At 39.9% G+C, this 20371-nt stretch overlaps 1 protein-coding gene across 1 annotated transcript; it reads left to right on the forward strand.

The window, feature by feature from the left end:
* The first annotated feature begins 398 nt into the window (after window positions 1-398).
* zc3h7a (zinc finger CCCH-type containing 7A) lies at window positions 399-19816 on the forward strand. Its single transcript, XM_053675197.1, has 23 exons — window positions 399-596; window positions 1350-1456; window positions 3625-3664; window positions 3782-3979; window positions 4229-4387; window positions 5213-5293; window positions 6281-6334; window positions 6421-6460; window positions 6560-6852; window positions 9074-9359; window positions 10586-10632; window positions 10725-10899; window positions 10989-11150; window positions 11920-12125; window positions 14306-14391; window positions 14517-14698; window positions 14790-14860; window positions 14974-15110; window positions 15701-15806; window positions 15906-16014; window positions 16985-17118; window positions 17363-17526; window positions 17611-19816. The coding sequence occupies exons 2-23, from the start codon at window positions 1389-1391 to the stop codon at window positions 17798-17800; spliced, it is 2988 nt and encodes a 995-aa protein (XP_053531172.1). The 5' UTR covers window positions 399-596; window positions 1350-1388; the 3' UTR covers window positions 17801-19816.
* Window positions 19817-20371: the final 555 nt, after the last annotated feature.

Consider the following 20371-nt stretch of genomic DNA (forward strand, 5'->3'; position numbering starts at 1 on the left):
TCTAAAAAAATTGCAATATCGTGGAAGAGTTCGTTTCCCCCCCTGTAATTTAGTTCAAAAAGTGGAACTTTAATATATTCTAGATTCATTACACATAAAGTGAAATATTTCAAGCCTTTTTTCAAAAGGCTTGGAAAAAAAAAAAAAAAAAAAAAAAACAACGTTTGAAATATTTCACTTTATGTGTAATGAATCTAGAAAATACGAAACCGGTTCCAGTGAAGGGAAATTGAAAAGCTACAGCATACAAAGAATTATGTGCTTCCAAAAGTTTGGGAAAAAGCCACATATTTGTGTGATGATCAATTATCCCGATAAATTTGCCCATATATTGTGAATGAGCACCAAGGTTCACTTAAAAGTGTCGGTTCACCCATAGACGAGTCGACTCTTTTTCAAACGATACCTCCTGTGTCTGCTGAGCTATGTTCAATAGATGGCGCAGTTCAAATGTTGAGAAAGTCACATTATACCCAAAGACTAACGCGTTGCAACACGTTGTCTGATTCTGAAGGAAAGACGGGTGGAATATTTACATCAGTTTATAAAGCGATTTTGTTTTTATTGTGTGATATTTGCTGAGGAACTTGAGGAAGGTGAGTCAAGCTGATGAAAACAACATGGTGTTCAAACCATACTGTGTGCTACTGAATGAAAAACTGTAGCTGGGTTAGCTTAACTTTTATTCTGCACGGGTTTTTTTTTTTTTTTTTTTAAATACAACATCCTAGTCATGGTTTTTTCCTCACGTTGTCTAGTAAGCTAATTTGATGTTTTATATGGTAAATCAGCTAAATAAACGCACTAACATCTATGCTTTGGTAACAATAAGCAGCATGGCCATGTGTATATATCTCTCATTTCTGGCTCATTAACGCCGTGTATTGTGTATAATCGATCAATAAAGTAAACACCACACATTTAAACCAAGTTTAGGTGGCTGAAAGATGAATAAGAAAGCTAACTCGTGATTAATGTATAGATATCTAGTTTTGTTTTCTATTCAGGGGTAAATTCCCAGATGGTGTTATATTAGCATGGCCTGTCCGGGTGAACTCCCTGGATTAGGGACCAAGACGAACACATTTAGGAATTTTAGAAATAACTTCAGTGAATTGTGTAAGGCTTTATATAATTTGTTTAAACAAACTAAAATCTCAGTTTCTATGCTGAAGCGTTACAGTGAAGCTATTTAGCCTCCTAGCTAGCATACCTTAACCGCCTGACGTAAGAGGCTGTACCAGGAAGTGTTTTAAAGAATGCCTTCGTATTGACATGGTTTATTTCTGTTTACACACATGTGAGTGAGGACAGGAAAGAAAATGTCACGTTTTGTAATTGTGTTGCAGGTTTTGACACACAGTGAAGTTCCTAACACGCATGGGAACATGTCAGGAGTGTGTCAGGACCGAAGCAGCCGGTGGCAGAGTATTGAAAAAGGGCTGCAGTTTATCCAGTGAGTCCATCTTACGCCATATAACCTCTTCAGGTTCATAGTATAACTCTGTTAAATTCATCCTGGGGTCTTCCTGTTGAAGTTTGGGATCAGGGATGGGATGTTGGCCTGGAACGCACAAGTAGATTTTGTGTGTGTGTGTGAGAGAGAGAGAGAGAGAGAGAGAGAGAGAGAACGAACATGTAGGACACTTCATGCCTGTGATGTGTTGTGTGACTTGCGGAGGATTTTGTTGTTGAGGAAGTATCCAAAAAACATCCCTAGTTAAAGGGGAAAATAAGGTTCATTAGAGAGGAGTGACGCATCAAAAGTGTAAAGTTAGATGATTTGATGTTAGAAGAAATGGCCTGTAATGCCTGAAAGTGTTTTCACTCAATGAATCCATACATCCGTTTGCTGTACTGTTTAGTCTTCGCAGGGTCATTTATTCATTCATTTATGGCATTTGGCAGAAATTTGGCAGACACCCATATCCAGAGCACCTTACCTTTTATTTCATTTATACAACTGAGCAATTGAGGGTTAAGGACTTTGCTCAAGGGCCCATCAGTGTTAGCTTGGCAGTGCTTGAACTCCTGATCTTCTGATCAGTAACCCAGAGCCTTTAACCACTGAACCACCGCAGGTTGCAGGGAACCTGGAGCCTATCCCAGGGGATTCGGGGGACACCCTAAACGGGATGTCAACCCAAGACAGCGCACAATCGCACACACGTTCACACGCTACGGACAATCTGGAAATGCCAGTCAGCCTACAGAGCATGTCTTAGTCTTCTTGAGACGACACCTGTTTTGCATATTTGTGCTGTTGTGAAAGTCACATTTGTTCATTGCAAACAGCTGAAAGTCTGTAAAGTTTGACCGTAAACCTGATTTGCAGTGGGGGTTGAATCATTTTGTTTGCAACTGTAGGATATCTTCTACATGGGACGGAAAGCACAACAATGAAACACAATCGATAAATCTTATTTACAAGATTGTGATATGACTTATAACTACATCTTTCACTGAAATGAGAATTTCATCCCCTTCAAGCCACATTGGAGTCAATGGCTCCAAGTCACAACAATAAAGTCACAACCCTTTGTTACTAAGCCAGTGATTTATTATCAGGGAGCTCACAATTAATTCTGAAGAGTCTTACTACATGGATGATTATCGATATGATGAGATCAGCTGGGTGGACCGCTATCTATTACCATCCTAAGAATGCAAAGACTGGCTAGTAAACCTGTAAATCACTTCCTGTGTATTAACAACTGGTAAAGAAACCCTGTATTTACAGGTATTATATTACATAATGTAGTATTGTTGCTATCCACAAAATAAATTTAAAAAATGTGGTGGTCCACAGTCTCACAAAGTCCTGTGGGAAAACACTGGTTTCTATTCTGAAGTATTTGCACTATTACATAAGACCGGGTGCCACTATTCCTTCTTGTTCACCGTGACCAACGGCCACAGGTGTACATTAAGACTGCACGCACTCTTCACCTGAAGCGTTGCGAGTCTACAGAAGGAAAAGAGGAGAAACAAGGGGGGGGGTTAACATTTGTTCTGAACAAATCTTTCACATTATGTCCTGAATATTACATTTAATAATTAAACATGGAGCATATTTGATCAAGACTGAGTTTTACATGACAACTAGTCCTATTTACCATTTAACCAGCTGTTAACTTTGCTTTTGTTCCTTTAACTTTTAACAGAAGATATACTGTGCTCTTGGCACCATAATATCATTAAAGTTGTATAAACAGCAGTGGTTTTTTGCTCAGAAACTCAGTAACGCAGGCAGCTGTCATTCACAGACATCCTCTAGGAAAATGTAGATACCACTAAATATATGGATTGGTGAAAGAGTTGTGCACGAGTGTCGTGATCGACACCAAAAAAATTGCGATTCCCATTTCATTAGAAATTGTGCAGCCCAGGTAAAGTTGATATGCTTGATAACATATCAACAATATCTGGCATTTGGTATTCCCTGTCAATTCATGTAAAGCATATACAGTCAAGTATTAAAACCGCATAATATTATTGCTTATCATATTGTTCCTTGAGGTTGTATTTTGTTTTCGAAGTAATTGGTGCACAAGTACTGTGGTCCAAAATCTTGTAGCTCATTTCAGCCTCAGTCTCGGATGTAACGTATTTATTTGTTTGTAGGTCTACCCTGCCGTTCAGTGGCTCTCAAGAGGAGTATGAGGTTTGTTGCCTTCCATCCCACTACTTTATGCATGCTGATATGTTCATTAAAGTAGACATATTGGATTAACAGTAAATATGTATGTTTTTTTTTTTCTATCTTTCTTTTTTCCCACAGGTGTTTCTTCAGGACCTGGTGAGGAATCTGTTCGGGGAGGGCAACGATGTATTCAGCGAAGGGGATTGGGCTCGGTCTGTGGAGCACTACACCGAGGCCCTAGGCGTATCTGAATATGCCGAATCGGAGGAGATCAACATACCTTGTAAAACGAGGGAGAGGCTGCATGCGAACCGTGCTGCAGCTTACTTACACATGGTGAGCGCATACTTCTGCATAGTGGTGGGTGGGTGGGTGGGTGGGTGTTCAGTGGGCGTCAGGGCAGCTGTTAAAGATCCTGTCTGTTTAGGAGAAGTAACAGTAATGCCACATTATGTAGTGAACAGTAATGCCACATATACCCAAATTCAACATGAAGCAGAAATTGTTTTTGTTTAGCATGCAGACATGATTTTGCTTTTTTTAATATATTTATTTGTTTATTTATTTTTGTCGGTTGTGTTGTAGGGCCTCCACGACCAAGCCTTCGAGGACTGTGAACAAGCTCTTCAGCTGAACGAGAACAACTACAGAGCACAGTATAGGAAAGCCCGATGCTTGAAAGAGATGGGAAGACACCAGGAGGCTTATGACATCATTGCTAAGTGCTCCATGGCAGTGCCTCAGGTCAGCATTTTACAGTACTTTTCTGGTAGCAATAGACTACGTTTATATTTGCAGCAGTGATCCAGTTATTGACCTTATTCTGAATAAGACAATATCCTGATTAAGGTGTTTACGTGACTCACTTTTAGAATATTCCTTTCATGTTCACCTTTTACATGTTATGGAACATAGATCGATTAACGTCACACGTCATTACGTCCCCACGCCACGCCGTCCGACGTTCCCTCCAGAAATTCCCATATCGACATACAGTTGGTCTTCGTTATGGTACCCTATACAGTTTTGGGTGTTTCATTTTTAATTTTACGAAAGCTCCAAGTGCTGTTAATTATTTGTCATGCTATACGTGCAAATAGATGACTGCTTGAAACCGTGGGCTTCGTCCCAAACCGCGTATTTACCTACTATATAGTAGCCAAAATCCATGTCTTCCTCCTACTATATAGTAGGTAAGTACGTGGTTTCGGGTGCAGTCATGTTCTCGTGTTTGCTGTCAAACAGTTGAGCACTGTGTATGTGTCCTGTTGCAAAATGCGGCGAAAACTCCCACACGACGTTAATAGTGTGATTGAGGTGTGTACATGTCGATAATGTGACTAAAACAGAAATACTACACTGTCTTAATTTGATTTGTGTATACTTTGAGTATGACTTTAGTCAGATTAAGGACATCAATAATCGCTGTTTACATGATAGTTTCTTAATCAGAGTATCGTCTTACTCGGGTTAATATCGGATTATTGTTGTCCATGTAAACGTACTGATTTACTGAAAGATTTTTTTTTTTGTGTTATCTATTTATATATACTGTATTGCAATTTCTAGGATGCCAGAGTGATTGAACTGACTCAGGAGCTTGCCAAAATACTGGGATTGAAAATTCGTAAAGCCTATGTCAGAGGCAAGGTATGTTACATATAGAGTCATATGATGTAAGGAATACCACGTGATGTACCGTGCTGTTGTACAACTGTAATACATTCCCCCAGGAAGCGAGGGGCTGTCACCGTGTATTATTTTCACATAGTAGCACAGTCTAAAGTGTGTTATTCCACTTCTACCCCAACGATCTGTTAATCAGAGGCTGATACGACAAAAATCATATGACGCTTCTCAAGGTATTTCTGTCAGTCCCTCCGGGATTTCGCGATCGCTGAAGTCAATACAAAACCAAGCGAACTCTGCAATATTCAAAGGAGATTGCGATGTTAAATAAACAAATTCTTCAAACTTACAGCAGATTTTCCTCAGATTTGGGCGAAGACGCGTCATGTGACGTCATCACAAACTCACATTCACGTGCATCGAATACGAGTACAGCTCATTTACCAACAGACATCGCTGTGAAAGGCCGTGCTATTCAAGTAGTTTTCCACACAAAAAAGCTCAACAAAACTCTGCCGCAAAAGCAAGCATTTTTGGCCACAGCAATCAGAAAAAACTCTGCGAAATCCTGTATGGACTGATCTACGATACACAATATGCAGCATGATTTATAGGTTTGCTTACAAATAAACTGCGAGCCATATCGCCCAGCCGTACTGAACCTTTTTGGGTTTTCTAAACAGTGTTGGTGCCTGTGGAGGCAGTTCTGGGGGTGGGTTTAAAGACCCAAGTTTCCATATGATGATGATTTCTCACTTTCATATAGTGCAGAACTACAGTAAGGTAGTACACAGTATACAAAGTTTAATACACCATCTGTTGAGGTGCAGTGTTAGCTGACCAGAAACCTTTTTAAGATTATAGTAGGACAAACGTGACTACAAGGAAACATGAGGACTTGGTACTCTGGGGTATTTTTATTCAAGGAGATGTAGCGTTACAGTCCTGTGATGAGTTTCTTTCTGGTTGATGATGTTTGATTTTTTTCTTTTTTTTTCTTTTACACAGCCTGCCTTAAACGTTTTATCTGGATCCTGTGCATCAGGAGCAACAAATGAAAAGGTATGAATAATCTTTGTTTTGTTTATGTTTTATAAATACAGATTGCAATACCAAATAAATTTTTGCTTGCTTGTTTGTTTCGACAGTTATCTCAGAACTCTGCTTCTGTGGAAGACATTGAAATAGGTAAGACTGGTTGTGCTTGGTTTATTTTTGAATTTGAAAACCTTTTCACCATCTCAAAGCCAAGGACTAAATTATCTCTTTTTCCCTGCTGCTTCTCAGATGAGTGTCAGTTTACTCAAGTTGTTGGCACTTTGTTGCCAGTGAACATCCCGGTGTGTCCTCCCGGGAGTCAGAAAACGGAAGTGGAGCCTCAGCATGTACCCATCCATACAATACCACCCACTGTAACCCCCGCCGAGCGACCGAATCCTGAGCCTGTTCCTCTGGTTATGCCTGCAGTAAATGAATCCAAGCCCAGTGATACTTATGCACAGCTGGACTTGGATGGAGAGTTTTTAGGAGATGATCTGGACGAACTGCTGGATAAAGCAGCTCCAGCTGACCTGCCCATGGTAAATGTTTAGTAAACCAAAAAAAAAATATGGTAAAGAATGGTTCTGGAAAATTGAATGCATTTTGCTAACACTGATGCCAAAGGGTAGAACAAAATCTAGCTAGCAACAGCTAACTAGTAACCTCTAGTATACTTAACTGGGTTAACAGTATGTTACATCTAATTTGAGTATAAGCTACCACTTTGGCTTAAGGGCAGTGGTTCTCAACCACGAGAGATCGGAGGAGGGGCGCAAATTGTTTAAGAAAAAAAAAAACACCGACAGGGCATCATTTGGGTTCTCAGTGTATTTTATTGCTTTTCAAATATATAATGCGCATAAATGGAAAACCCTGCATTCCCTCTCGCTCTGTATTTTCTTTTTGCTGTGGAGAGGCAGAGCTTAGCCTGCCTTCTAGCTGTCGGTGCAGACCAGTGTTGCCAATTTAGCCACTTTTCAGACCCCTTTAGCGACTTCTTTTTGCAACAGCGACAAATCTAGCGACTTTTTGGACAAACCTTAGCGACTTTCCAAAAGTGGCCAGTACTGTCGTGCGATCTTCCCGCTGCACTCTCACCTCTCTCTGCGTCTGCTCTGTTCAGTCAGGGGCTGAGAGCCGGAGATTTATCAATGTCATGGATAACGAGACGTGCCCTTCGTCCCAGTTTACATCATTCCTATGCGATTGTTTTTAGAACGCAAGACGAATGTAATGCAACGTGTTACATGTAAAATAGTCCACGTTATTACAGCCTAGTTCTCTTGTTCAAAATAGTTATAGTGTTCAGAGACATTTTTGATCATTCATGCTCCATACCTGTCTGTTATGTAGTTTTTTAAAAGTTATTTTTAAAAAATCATAAGTTAATAAAAGTAATTTAAAAAAGTACAAAAGCAAAAAAAAATTATCTATCTATCGTGCCACATGATGGGGGAGGCTTAGGGGGGTCTTTAGTTACAAAAGGTTGAGAACCTCTGCTTTAGGGTTTTTTAGATGCATTACAATTCTCTCTTGAAAGATTGTATATGTATGCTTAAAATAACATCAAACTTTTACGTAGGCTTATGGACGATCTTTCGAAAACGTCCAGCCATACCAATTGAATGGAAAGTCAACACTGGGCTAGGGCTGTCGTTTTCCATTAGTTATCTGAATTTTAGTCATTTTAAAAGGTATTTATGTAGTAATGAACCTGGAGTGTTTTACTGCAACAGACGTAGCAAATATTAACAAACTGGACAGTGAAAAATTTTCTTGCACTACCTGGAATCAACTAAGTTTGTGTTTGAGTGGGTAATATTATTTTTGAAAAATTGTCTAACATTCATTCATTCATTCATCTGCAGTATGCCATTTAGTCACAGAGCCAATTCCAGAGCACATGGTGGGATGTAGGGCAGTATGCGCACAAACTTTCACACACTCGTTCACACCAGGAGGAATTTATAGTCTCCAGCTCACCTACCAGCAATTTTTTTTTTTTTTTGGGAGGTGGAAGGAAACTCGTGCTGACACAAGGAGGTCATGCAAAATATAGACAGGAACCTGAGCTCTAGATCGAACCGCAGACTCGGGAGCTGTGAAGTGGCTGCACTACGCACTCTGCCGCCCATTGAATAATATTAAAACATGGACGCTTAGGGATTCCTACACTTGCTCAACTGTGTCATGCAGTTATGTGGAGGAAAAATATTCTGTGTGTAGTCTACACACCTTAGATATTACGAGCCCTATCGTTTTCTGCTACTTTGCATTCATGGAGGTACCTCTTAAGTTTGCTACAAGCAAGAGAAAACATTGACACACTGACTGTTTCTCCCAGTTTTGGCAGGAAACAAACTTCCCTGATGTATCCATGTTGTCATATCGGCACAGCCTCCAAGTTTAGGATGTAAAACATCAGCTTTTACCAAACTTGCTAAAAGAATTTTCCAAAATCTCTGTAATTGCTTTGATCATATTGAGGTGATACCACAGCGTGAATTCTCGACTCTGATTGGTCAGAAGGTGCACATTATTTTTGCATAACAGCACGGCTCGGACGGTAGTTACAGATGTACCATGTTTAATGGGTTTATATTAGCGTGCTCCTTCTGATAAGTTAAGTTATTGTTGCTATAGTAACCGCTCATGCTCAGGGACTTGTATGACGGACACTCCACATAATCTAAGCCCTGAGGATAAATCGATTTAACAAAGTATCTAAAGTTTGTATTACGCTTTCTGTCACCCCTTAAGGTCATTCCAACAGTGACTGGTCCTCTTCCCTTAACAAGCAGTATTGGTACCCCGTGTTCCATGGCTGCGCCTCTTCAGCCGCACCCCTACATGAGCCACACAATGCTCATGGCACCACCGTGCACAGTGACTCTGCCTGCACCTTATCACAAACCCAGCACATCGCTCTACTACTCCAGCCTGGACTCGTTCCCTTCACAGCTGGACTCGTTCCCTTCACAGCTGGACTCGTTCCCCTCACAGCTGGATTCGTTGGATAGCTTATCTATTGCGGAATCTCCGCCAGGTGTGTTGCTTTGTCTCTGAAGTGTTAGTGTTACACTTGGAGCGGGATCTAATATTCAAGTAGATATTTATAATTGGTCCTGTTATGTTTATCTGTATTTTAAACCACTTTTTTTTGCGAGTGCAGACCACGACCTCAGACTAAATTATTTGCATTTGCAGTGTTGTTCAATGTTGATTTATTTATTTGTTCCTCCTTATTAAGATTTTCCATTTTAACATATCATGGTTAACGATTGAATTGTCCAGAACCTATTGGATTATAAAGGTAAATGAACGTTTCTAAGATTTCCAGTTTAAGGAGAGGAGGTAGTAAGAGAAAAAAAGCCTCAAACTACACTATCCATAATGCAGTGCACCTAATCATTAACACTTCATTCTCTAGGGTCTGGTAGTATAATATAATATAATTAGCGATAAACACCACTGGACGTTTTGGTAATGTAACACTCGGACAATAATATCATTATAATCACACGAGCCTACTCGAATTTAAATACTTTTTAATATATTTTCTAGCAGTAAAGCGTTTGTCATCGCATCTGTTTTGGGGTAATTCCATAAGCAGTGTCCGCTGAATCCTGCATCACATTCGGTTCTTAAATAAAATCTGTGTATTATCCCACTTAAGGCCTACATAGATCAGAATTAGGCATCCATACGGCCGTGTGGAATTATTAATTTATTTTTAGTGCACAGGGTGTCCAAAAAGTAAGGAACCCATGAGAGTAAAACCATCCATCCATTTCCCACACCACTTATCCTACACAGGGTCACAGGGAGCCTGGAGCCTATTCCAGGGGACTCGGGGCACAAGGCGGGGGACACCCTGGACGGGGTGCCAACCCATTGGAGGGTACAATCACACACTACAGACAATTTAGAGATTCTAATCAGTCTCCAATGCATGCCTTTGGGACTGGGTTAGGAAACCGGAGTACCCAGAGGAAACCTACGAAGCATGTGGAGAACATGCAAACACAGGGCAGAGGTGGGATTCGAACCCCCATCCCCAGAGGTGTGAGGCAAACATGCAAACCACTCAGCCACCTCTGCGTGTTTTCTCGGCCGCTGTATTGTTTTGTGCAGATTTTTCTCTTTCTATTTGCTCAATATAGGAAGTTATATAGGTTCTAAAATGTCATGTTTTAATGATTTTATCTACTACCCACTCCCCCCCCCCCCCCCCCCCCCCCCCAAAAAAAAAAAAAAAAAAAACTGCAACAGAAAAAGGTTTTCCACTGGAAACAGGTTTTGGCCAGCATTCTTATATGGTGAGTACTATCTGTTTTGTTTTCTGTCACGGAATTCAGCAGGAAATTTGTGTAACAACGTCGGTATGTACTTTTAACATTCTTGCATTTAGATGGGTGCCAGTGAAAGAACCTTGCCCACGCTGCCACCCATGGGATTGAAGTTCAGCATGTCAGAAAGCAGTACTTATACACAGGAGCTTCCACAGCAGGTGGACCTTGCCAAGAATCCACTTGCTGAAAGCCATGAGTTTAAACAAGCCTGTGCTATGTGCTTTGTTAAAACCGGTAAGAGGCAGCCATGCAGTACAGCGGCATGCTTGCTTTGTTGCGCAGTGGTTTTACAGGCCACTCTCATAGCTGTTTTGTTCCTGCAGGGCCTGGGCTGCTAGACTACACCTTTTATTATTCCGAGGATCATAAATGTAAAAAGGACTTGTTGATCGGAAGAATCAAACATGCTGAGGATCTTGCATGGAAATTGATCCGGCCAAGGCCCACCAAAAATCAGTACATGGGGCTATATTATATTTGCAAAGGTGAGTTAAGTGTTAATGCGTTTGTGAATACTGTTTGATAACCGAATGCAGAATATTCTTTTGGTTGTACCTGAATATTTCCAATGCTCATGCTTTAGTTAACTCAATCAGCTCCCTAGGTGGTGAATCAGTGTATAGGGTGTACATGAGTTCAGGCACTGGTAATGACCCTGACTCACTACACATCGGGACACCAATGACTCCATTTCCGGCGACACGACTCTCCAGCTCCAATAAACCGATGTTCATTCTTTTTTTGAAAGCCTTCTTTTCTTCTATTTCTTCTACTCAATCACTTTCATATGTGCAGCCTGATGTACATGCAAGATAATTGGGAGGACATCTGGTTAATGATCAGTTAATACATTTGAGTACCAGACAGTGAAATACACTCTGACCAAAAGTTTGTGGACACCTGACCATTATGTTCACATGTGCTTGTTGAACGTGTCATTCCAGATTTATTCCCCTTTGCTACTATAATAAGCTCCACTCTTCTGGGAAGCCTTTCCGCTAGATTCTGAATGGAAATTGTAACACTACAGCATACAAAGGCAATACCATACAATTGTGTGCTTCCAAATTTGGGGAAGAACAACATATGAATCATACCGGTGGTCAGGTGTCCACATACTTTTGGCCATAGTGTTTTTTAATTTTAAAAAATAATAATAATTATACACTTTCCATGCTCTCTTCGTGTTCTTTTCTAAGACTGTAGTCCTAATGGGTTGTTTTATCGTCTCCTCTTTTACATAATCGTTTAAAGATGTCGCTAACGGAGAAGAATGTAAGTACCCCGGTCACTGCACATTCGCCTACTGCCAAGAAGAAATTGATGTCTGGACCCTGGAGCGCAAGGGCTTCATCTCCAGAGACTTGCTGTGCGATACAAACGGGAGCCGAGCAAAGATTAATTTGACTGTTTCCAAAATCCTACAGGAGCACCAAGGGATATTTCTGTTTCTCTGCGAGGTGAGATCTTTCATGTGATGCCGTTGGCACTAGAACGGCTTGCATGAGTGCAATTAACTTACTATTTTTTTTTTATTTTCACTATTAACAGTATTAACTGTGGTTACACACTTGATTTACATTTGGTAGGGTTGTTACTGTACCAGACTTGAGTTTGATACTAATACTAGGCATAGTCTCATGATTCTTGATCCCAAAAATTGAATTTCAAATTGAGTGGGCGGACACAGACTGAAGTAATTCAACACCAAAAACCTCATTGTTTGTCCACTAAATTTCAATTTCCTCCTTTATTGGGAATTCAAATAAGTAATGAAATAATTCAAACAAGGTTTCATTCAATATGTTCTGAGATCACGTGTTAACAGATGCATTGCACTGACTAAACAATAATGTTAACTATCAGTTGTATTTATATCCCAGTTCTCAACAATGCCAAACTATTGTTATTAAGCTTAAAATGGCAACACATTTTCTTTTTTCTATTTATAGTTAATGTTTAACTCTGTGAAACATCCACAAGACAAGTTATTTCCAGTTATCACTCACGACGTTATCTAGCTATAAACAGACGTTCCCTTATCAGCTTCTGTTATTTTCTCTTTATTTAAGTTATAATAAGACAAACAAAAACAAGGCTCGTCATGTTCCTAAGAAAACTGGAACATGCAAACCCCCAGGTCCTGGAGACTTCCACACCGCTGACGCTGGAGACTCTTTCTGTTAACGTTAAATAAATGTCTTTATAGAAACCTTCACCGTAGCAGTGATTATCCCCAAAAGTAATCCTGAAATCCTTGGGAAGGTCCCGTTACATAAGAAATGATAACGTAGTGCAGATAATGTAGAACGAGTGCATTAAAATAAATCAATTGAATTGCATCCTCTGTCCGAGCCTTGTGTTAGAAAATTAATCAACAACTACTAATTTAAGAACACAGCAGCTTTTATTAAACATTTAGCCATCTAACCTGCCAAGTTGAGGTTGTGATTAGAGGTTGACAGATCGATCGGTTTCGCAAATTAATCGGCACCGATAATCGATCGCTGTAATTATCGGTTATCGGCAAAAATCCACAATGATAGTGTTCCCCAGCTGAGAAGTGTCCGTTGTCATTATACAGTACAGGAGCGGCCTCTAGAGGTGAAATAACAAACTCTCACTGACCAAATTTGTTGTTATTTGAAGTGTTTGTTAATTCATTTTGGAAGTCTCTATTATTATTTGTTATTTGGAGTGCTACTTTTCGGTTTGGTTTGAATGTATATCTTTTATTTACTTTAATATTTATTATTAGTTAATGTATATTAATAATTATGGCTTTATTTCAATAACAAAAAAAACATACATTTTCATGGTTGTCAGAAAAAAATTAAAAGGATGTCGAAGATCCCGAAGATTAACTTTATGGGATGGTTCTTGATGTCCAACTGCTGCTCCCATGCTATAACTGTGTGAATGTCACTTTAGGTGGTATTATACCCATATTGCTGAGACATAGATAAAGTGTCCCTTTGATAATTCTGCCTTTTTGGGAACACAGTTTGGGGTGGAATCTGCTGAGAGGCAGCCTGTAATTTCTTACATGGTGCAGTCAGTAGTTTATTTTTGTAATAAATTTGAGCAGTATTTTACTTTTGAGCGTTACGTTTTCATTCAGTATCAATTTTGAAAAGAACGATTAATCTGTTATCGGCCAACTTCGTTATCGCTATTGGTAAAATCCGCTATCAGTCCACCTCTAGTTGCGATGCTTGTCGGTCAGGTTTCTCACCAAGCTGCTTGTGGAGGGTTTATTTATTTATTTTTAAACATCCTTTGCGTACTGGCTTTGTTGCCTGTTTACGACCCATCATCCTCCATAAGTTCATCACTCTTCTTTATTCGTGCAATTGCTGCTCGAGCTACTAACCGTGTTTCGACCCATCCAGGTTCGCTTGTAAGTTCAGCATTAAAATAACAAACGTTAAAGAATCGAATAGTTTCCTAAACTGTTGTATTAAAAAGGCATCAAACGTTCAGTGCCTTGTGCAGCTCTAACCCTTTGGAGCTGTTGCATTCCAACTGAAATGGCTTGATGAAACCAGAACGACAGTGTCTGCATTTGTTCTCCTGTTGCCACAGTAAAGCATGTGTTTGATGTTATGAAGGCCTCTAATAAGTGTGACCTGATTTGTAGGTGTGCTTTGATCACAAACCCAGAAAAATCAGCAAGCCTGGTATCTGCTCTCATCAAGTGAAACCGCATGGGTTTGATCAGAATAAGTAAGCATCTCTTCTCATCGTTTTGGTGGTGATTGATGAGTGAAGTCTGCCATGACTTATGGAAAAGACACACTGTCCCTGAAGCCAGAAAACCCCCCTGAACTCCACCTTAATGTTTTCATTAGGTGCCTGGTCCATTTATTGAAGAACCCTACGCTGAAGTATTCCAAAATTCGCCCATACACTCCACCGTGCCAGCTGGATCTGTGTAGGCACGCAGTGCGCTATGGCTGCCAGCGAGAGGACTTCTGTTTCTTTGCCCACAGCTTCGTCGAGCTTCAAGTGTGGATGATGCAGCGTGAGCAAGGTCGGCCCACAGCTCACCTGCAATAGTAGAACGTAGGCAAGAACACTGACCCATTTCAAGATCTAACTCATTGATATTGGCAACTTTTCAGGTATTACACACGAAACTATTGTCCAGGAGGCGAAGAAGTTTTGGAATATTGAGAACAGCACACGAGAACAGGTGCCTGGACGTTTCCAACACTACTTTCAACACTTTCATGCTGTTTTAAAACCTGTGAAATGGAACATGTTTGGAGTCTCCCCTGGATTTTCCTGTGTGTTGTGTTCCCTTAGGAGCTGCAGGCCGTCTTGAAGAAGTTCGGGCCCCCTAATCTTAAAATGCAGTTTGTGTGTGGGCAGTGCTGGAGGAACGGCCAACTCACTGAGCCCGACAAGAACAAGAAGTACTGCAGCGCTAAAGCCAGACACCTGTGAGTTTTTAACTTCACCATATTACAGTCGAGGTCATAAGTTTACATACGTTTTGGAGAATCTGAAAAATGTTAATAATTTAAAAAAAAAAAATTATTATTATTTTTTTTTTTTTTTGTACTGCCCTGAATAAGCTATTTCACAAGACACAATAAATAAGTTGTCCTCAGTGTGAAAAGATGGATCTCAGCATCATATAGCCACTGTTGGAAAGGGTTCAAATATGCAGAATATGATGGAAAAGCTAAGAATGTGCAGGACCTGGAGGATTTTTCTGAAGAACAGTGGGCAGTTTAACTGTTCAGGACAAACAAGGGACTCATGAACAACTATCACAAAACATAAACGCATCATGTCGCTGATCATCCAGGTAACGACACACAGTATTAATAATCAAGCGTGTGTAAACTTTTTGAACTGGTTCATTTGTGTAAATTCAGTTATTATTGCAACTTGTGGACTATATGTAAACATCTGTTATGTGAAATAGCTTATTCAGGGCAGAACTAAATAGAAAACGACGGGTAAAGTTTTAGTTTTGATGAAGTCATGTGGTTTTTGTTTGTTTATTTTTTTTTAAACTTTCCAGCTGGTCCAAAGACAGACGAGTGGTCCTGGTTAGCTCAGTCGAACGGAGGAAGTGGACAGAAGTTCGCCCTCTCCCAACAAGAAAGCCTGCTCCTGCTCAGTTTGAGGTGAGCTTTATAATGGTGATGAGCACAAATTACAAGAAGTAATGAATTATAACATTATTTGTCATGCCTATATTTTCATTTTACTTTTTCCATGCTCAGATTTGTTTGCATGTGGCTGCGGGCAAGAAATGTCAGTATATTGGGAACTGCACTTTCGCCCACAGCATGGAGGAGAAAGATCTATGGACGTATATGAAAGATAACAATAGTAAGTCCACAAAGGTGATGTTTTAAAGAATTCTGCCACATGCTCGTCCAGCGATCCAAAGTTTAAACTGTACACTCGGCCTTTTAGTAAACAAACTTGCTTGTAAATGTTTTTGCATAAGCAAAACCGAAATAAAAAATTCCCACTGGATTTACAACAGTTTCAGAACAGTGCTCGCGTGCGCATGATGATCATCCATAAAGTGCAGAGCCTGTTCCCGACATGGCTCATTTGCATGTAGCGACGCCCACAAAACTCCATAAAAGGTAACGTGCACAGACAGCTGGGAGCATGAAATGAGCGATCGGAGTAAAGGCTGAAAGGCAGACGTGGAAGTTATTTTGGCTCACTTCTCTGCCAGTAAAAATATTTAACAAAAAATATTGATAATAATAAGTGAGCGCTAAATCTTCCATCAGCCGAGGCGTTTGTTTTGTGCACAGACAGACCAGCTCGTCCTGTCACATATTTGAATGATTTGTTTTATTTGTCTTAATTTATATGTTTGTGTTGGTTCGCATTCTTTAACTAATGCTAATAGTATTAAAAACTGGATTTCACAAAACTTTCCCCTCCCTGATCGAGTGAACTAGCATGAGGATGTGTTTTTGACAGAAACGCCAAATCTCTTCAACAAGTCGCTCTGGATACGAGCGTCCGCTGAACGCTGTAAAAGTAAATTTATTTATTTATTTATTTATTAAAGCGAATTAAACTTGACCGTACATTCCAGATATAAAAGCGCAGTAATCCATGCCCATTATATGAATTTGATTTGAATTTGATCAAGTCGCGGTTTACGTTGGTCGTCTTATGCATAAATTTACACGTAACCAGGAGCACGAGTCGGATACGAACGATTTTGCGAATTTACAGTATTTTCATGAAGACCGAATTGCTTGTATGAATGATTTACTTATGAATCTGTTTAGTATCCAGCTTGATAAACGAGACCTGTGCGTGTGTGTAGTTGCAGATATGGAGCAGCTGTATGATGATTGGCTTCAGTCTCAGAGGCCAGGCAATGGTGAAGAGAACTCAAGCAGTGCTGCTAAGGAGAACGGGAAACAGATTCACATGCCTACAGACTACGCAGAGGAAGTGGTAATGGAACAGACTGTATATTTGATACATTTTCTTTGTTGTTCCACCAATTATTTCTAAATACGATGCACCACAATGGAAGGAAACCTCAATTCCCATCAAGGAACAAGGTGGAATGATGGGAGATGAACTTCCTGTGCACCTGTGTAAAATTACTTGTTAACATGGTATCGGTGCTGTCATTTCTGTACGAGCCATCTTTTTTTAAATCGCTCATGATGAACATTTTGTCTATTTTCACTAGGCTGGAAACCACTGTTGGTTGTGCGGGAAGAACTGCAACAGTGACAAACAGTGGCAGCAGCACATCACCTCAGAAAAGCACAAGGACCGCATGTTCAACTCGGAGGATGACCAGAACGGCTGGCAGTATCGCTTCCCCACGGGAGTTTTCAAAGTCTGTGAGCGGTGAGTTCAGTTTGAACCTGCAGTGTCCAAGTGCTGCTACAAACGTCGACACGTGTTTGATAGATGTATGTTTGCCGGCTTCAGGTTCCTCAAGGGTACGTGCCCCGATGGCGAGATGTGTACTATGGCCCACGGCGACAAGGAGCTGAAGGAGTGGATGGACCGCAGAGAATTTCTACTGATGAAACTCGCCAAAGCCCGAAAGGATCACTTGATCTCGCCAAACGATAACGACTTTGGCAAATATAGTTTTCTGCTTAAAGACATTAAGTAAACTTTCATTAATTCAAAAATGTGCCAGAGTGCGTTTGAAAATCGTGTGTCGGGAATACAGTATTGACGTGGGCGAGCTCCAGTGAAGCTCCCTACAGTTCGAGAGTGTGCACATTCTTTTTTTTTTTTCTTTCTCTCTCTGGTTGAGGTTAATGGAAAACATGGACCTGGAGCTGCGTTCTGCTAAACTATGGCTTCGTTAATTTTAACACGGGAGAAAAAAAACACATCATGGTTAATGTTCCAGCTCAGTAAGTGTTATACAATGGGCCTCTTTTCAGATTCCTTGAGTTGTAATCAGGCCAAAGACACCAAAGAAGAAAGAATACAGTATAAATCATATATTAATATTTGATCACCTGATCACAACAGGCTTATGCGAGAATTTGATGGATTGGTTTCCTGGACATAGTTCCAGGAAACCAACCCGCCCAGTTTTCCCCTTTACATTTTCTGCCATGTAATTCTCTTTTAGGTCCTGGCTTCAGCATTATTTTATATTCCCTGGTCTTAGCATTGAATTGGCCTGTTGGTAATGGTAAAATAATGGTCATATATTATACATTTATCATGTGACAGGAGCATGAGGAGTAAACATGAAGCAGTATATGATGAATAAGTCGGGGGGAATTTCAACAAGATGGTTTTGAATACGTTTTGTTAGATAGTTGGAGTTTAGTCGTCTCATCACGCTGAGGTAAGCTTAAATATATCTACATTTTTTTCCCCAAGTTTTCTAGCTTTACTAGGTTCCCATTCTACATATGTTATGTTCTGACTTGATCCCAAGTAACAATCGTATTTATATTATTGAAACATCTGCGACAGATGCACTAGAGCCGGTCGGAAAACTCGAACCGAGATGCTGCACTTTCATCCTTTAAGTCTTTAGTATTGCTGTGAAATCACACAGGCGGTGTATGTTTCACTTGCCAAACCAAACTGTGTGTCATTGTAGAAAATCATATTTTACCGCCTTATTTTGTCTGACTTTTAGTGTTTTAAGTATGATATTCCTTCCAGAACGCCCTGTCCCACCACATAAAACTCATAAATGCCTTCATCCTGCTATAAAGTGAAAGAAGTCACTCAACACTTGAGATGGCATGAATAAATGATATGGTCGTGTATAGTTCTCAGTATTTAATATTAACATCTTGTTTAATGCCATCTAGCTGTGAGACACACATGGGGGGGGCCAGCACTGAAAAATATCATTGTTTATGCATAGTTAAAGCATGTTGCAAAGAATTTTTTCAGTGTTTGTTTATTTTTTTATGAACAATACATTAGGTATGTCAACTATAAGCCGTACCCATGTGTAAGAAAGTGTTACTACTAAAATCCAGACTCACTAGTCCCCAAGTGTGTGTTCAGCTTTTCGTTCCAACCATGCAGGAACACCCCATTCTGCTTGTTTGATCAGATCTTAGTTTTCGATCAGAGATATTTTTTTTTGTTGTTCTTATTCTATTTAAAATATATGTTCAAATGATGTCCTTGATTGACCTTGGGTCTTGTATAGTGAAGGAGTAATTACCGAATTCCTGATTTAATCCAAATTTTTTTTTTTTTTTTTTTTTTTTTTTTAAACAGCGTTGTGCTGTCCGGCTTTACTGGTATTATCGCTCCTTTGGGCCTCCTGTTAAGCAGCATCTGTCCAGTTACGTTTGTTTTCCCACCTCACGCGGGACAACTCCGTATAAAAATACTGTCATTCTTAAATATTCACTTAATTCGCTTTAAGTTCACGATCACGGTTTTATTTCAGATTCAAATCATTTTTTTTTCTTTCAAGATTTTCGGATCTTATTACGTTTTACAGTTTTATTCATCAAGCGTTATTGAGAGTTGAGGTGAAAAATACGTCTGGAGATCTGAACTCAGAACCTTCTGATCATGAGGTTAGGACCACTGAACCATAGCAGTTGGGAGTTGGATATTTTTTTTCTTCTTCTTTCCTCTCTGCTTGACTGATTTGAGACTAACGTGTGAATAAAACAGAACATGTTCATAATTGTAGTTCTTTTTTTTTCCTGAATTCAAGTGTTGAAATGAGACGTTACTTGGCAAAGTCTTTGAATGTACACCGAAAGAAATGTATTCATTAACAGGAATGTCTTTGTCACTCAAACTTAAACACCTTGTTTTTGTTACCATGTCTTTAAGACAGTTATATGTAACTCACCATTGTTCTGATTAGATGATCACCTCACAGGTTAAATAATCCACACCGAGTCTCGAAAGTTTCTGTGCATGTTCTCCATATGTCCGCATTCTATGATTTCCACCATCCTTTCAAAAGCCATGCCAGTAGGTAGTAGATTTGCTATATTAAATTGCCCCTACAGTACGTGTGAATGTGTGCGTGCTGCCCTGAGATGGATTAGTGTCCCTTACGGAGTGAATTCCCGGCCTCTCTTTCCCAGTATAAGCTCCAGATCCACTGTGACTAGGATAACGCAGTTACTGATGATGAATAAATTGATGCTTAATTCGAATAATGATAAATCATTGACTCTATTGCCAGCCATAACAACAACGAAACACATTTTATGGGGCGTGTCCACCA

The sequence above is a fragment of the Ictalurus punctatus genome, chromosome 24 (genome assembly GCF_001660625.3).
Source record: "Ictalurus punctatus breed USDA103 chromosome 24, Coco_2.0, whole genome shotgun sequence".
Taxonomy (NCBI): Eukaryota; Metazoa; Chordata; class Actinopteri; order Siluriformes; family Ictaluridae; genus Ictalurus; species Ictalurus punctatus.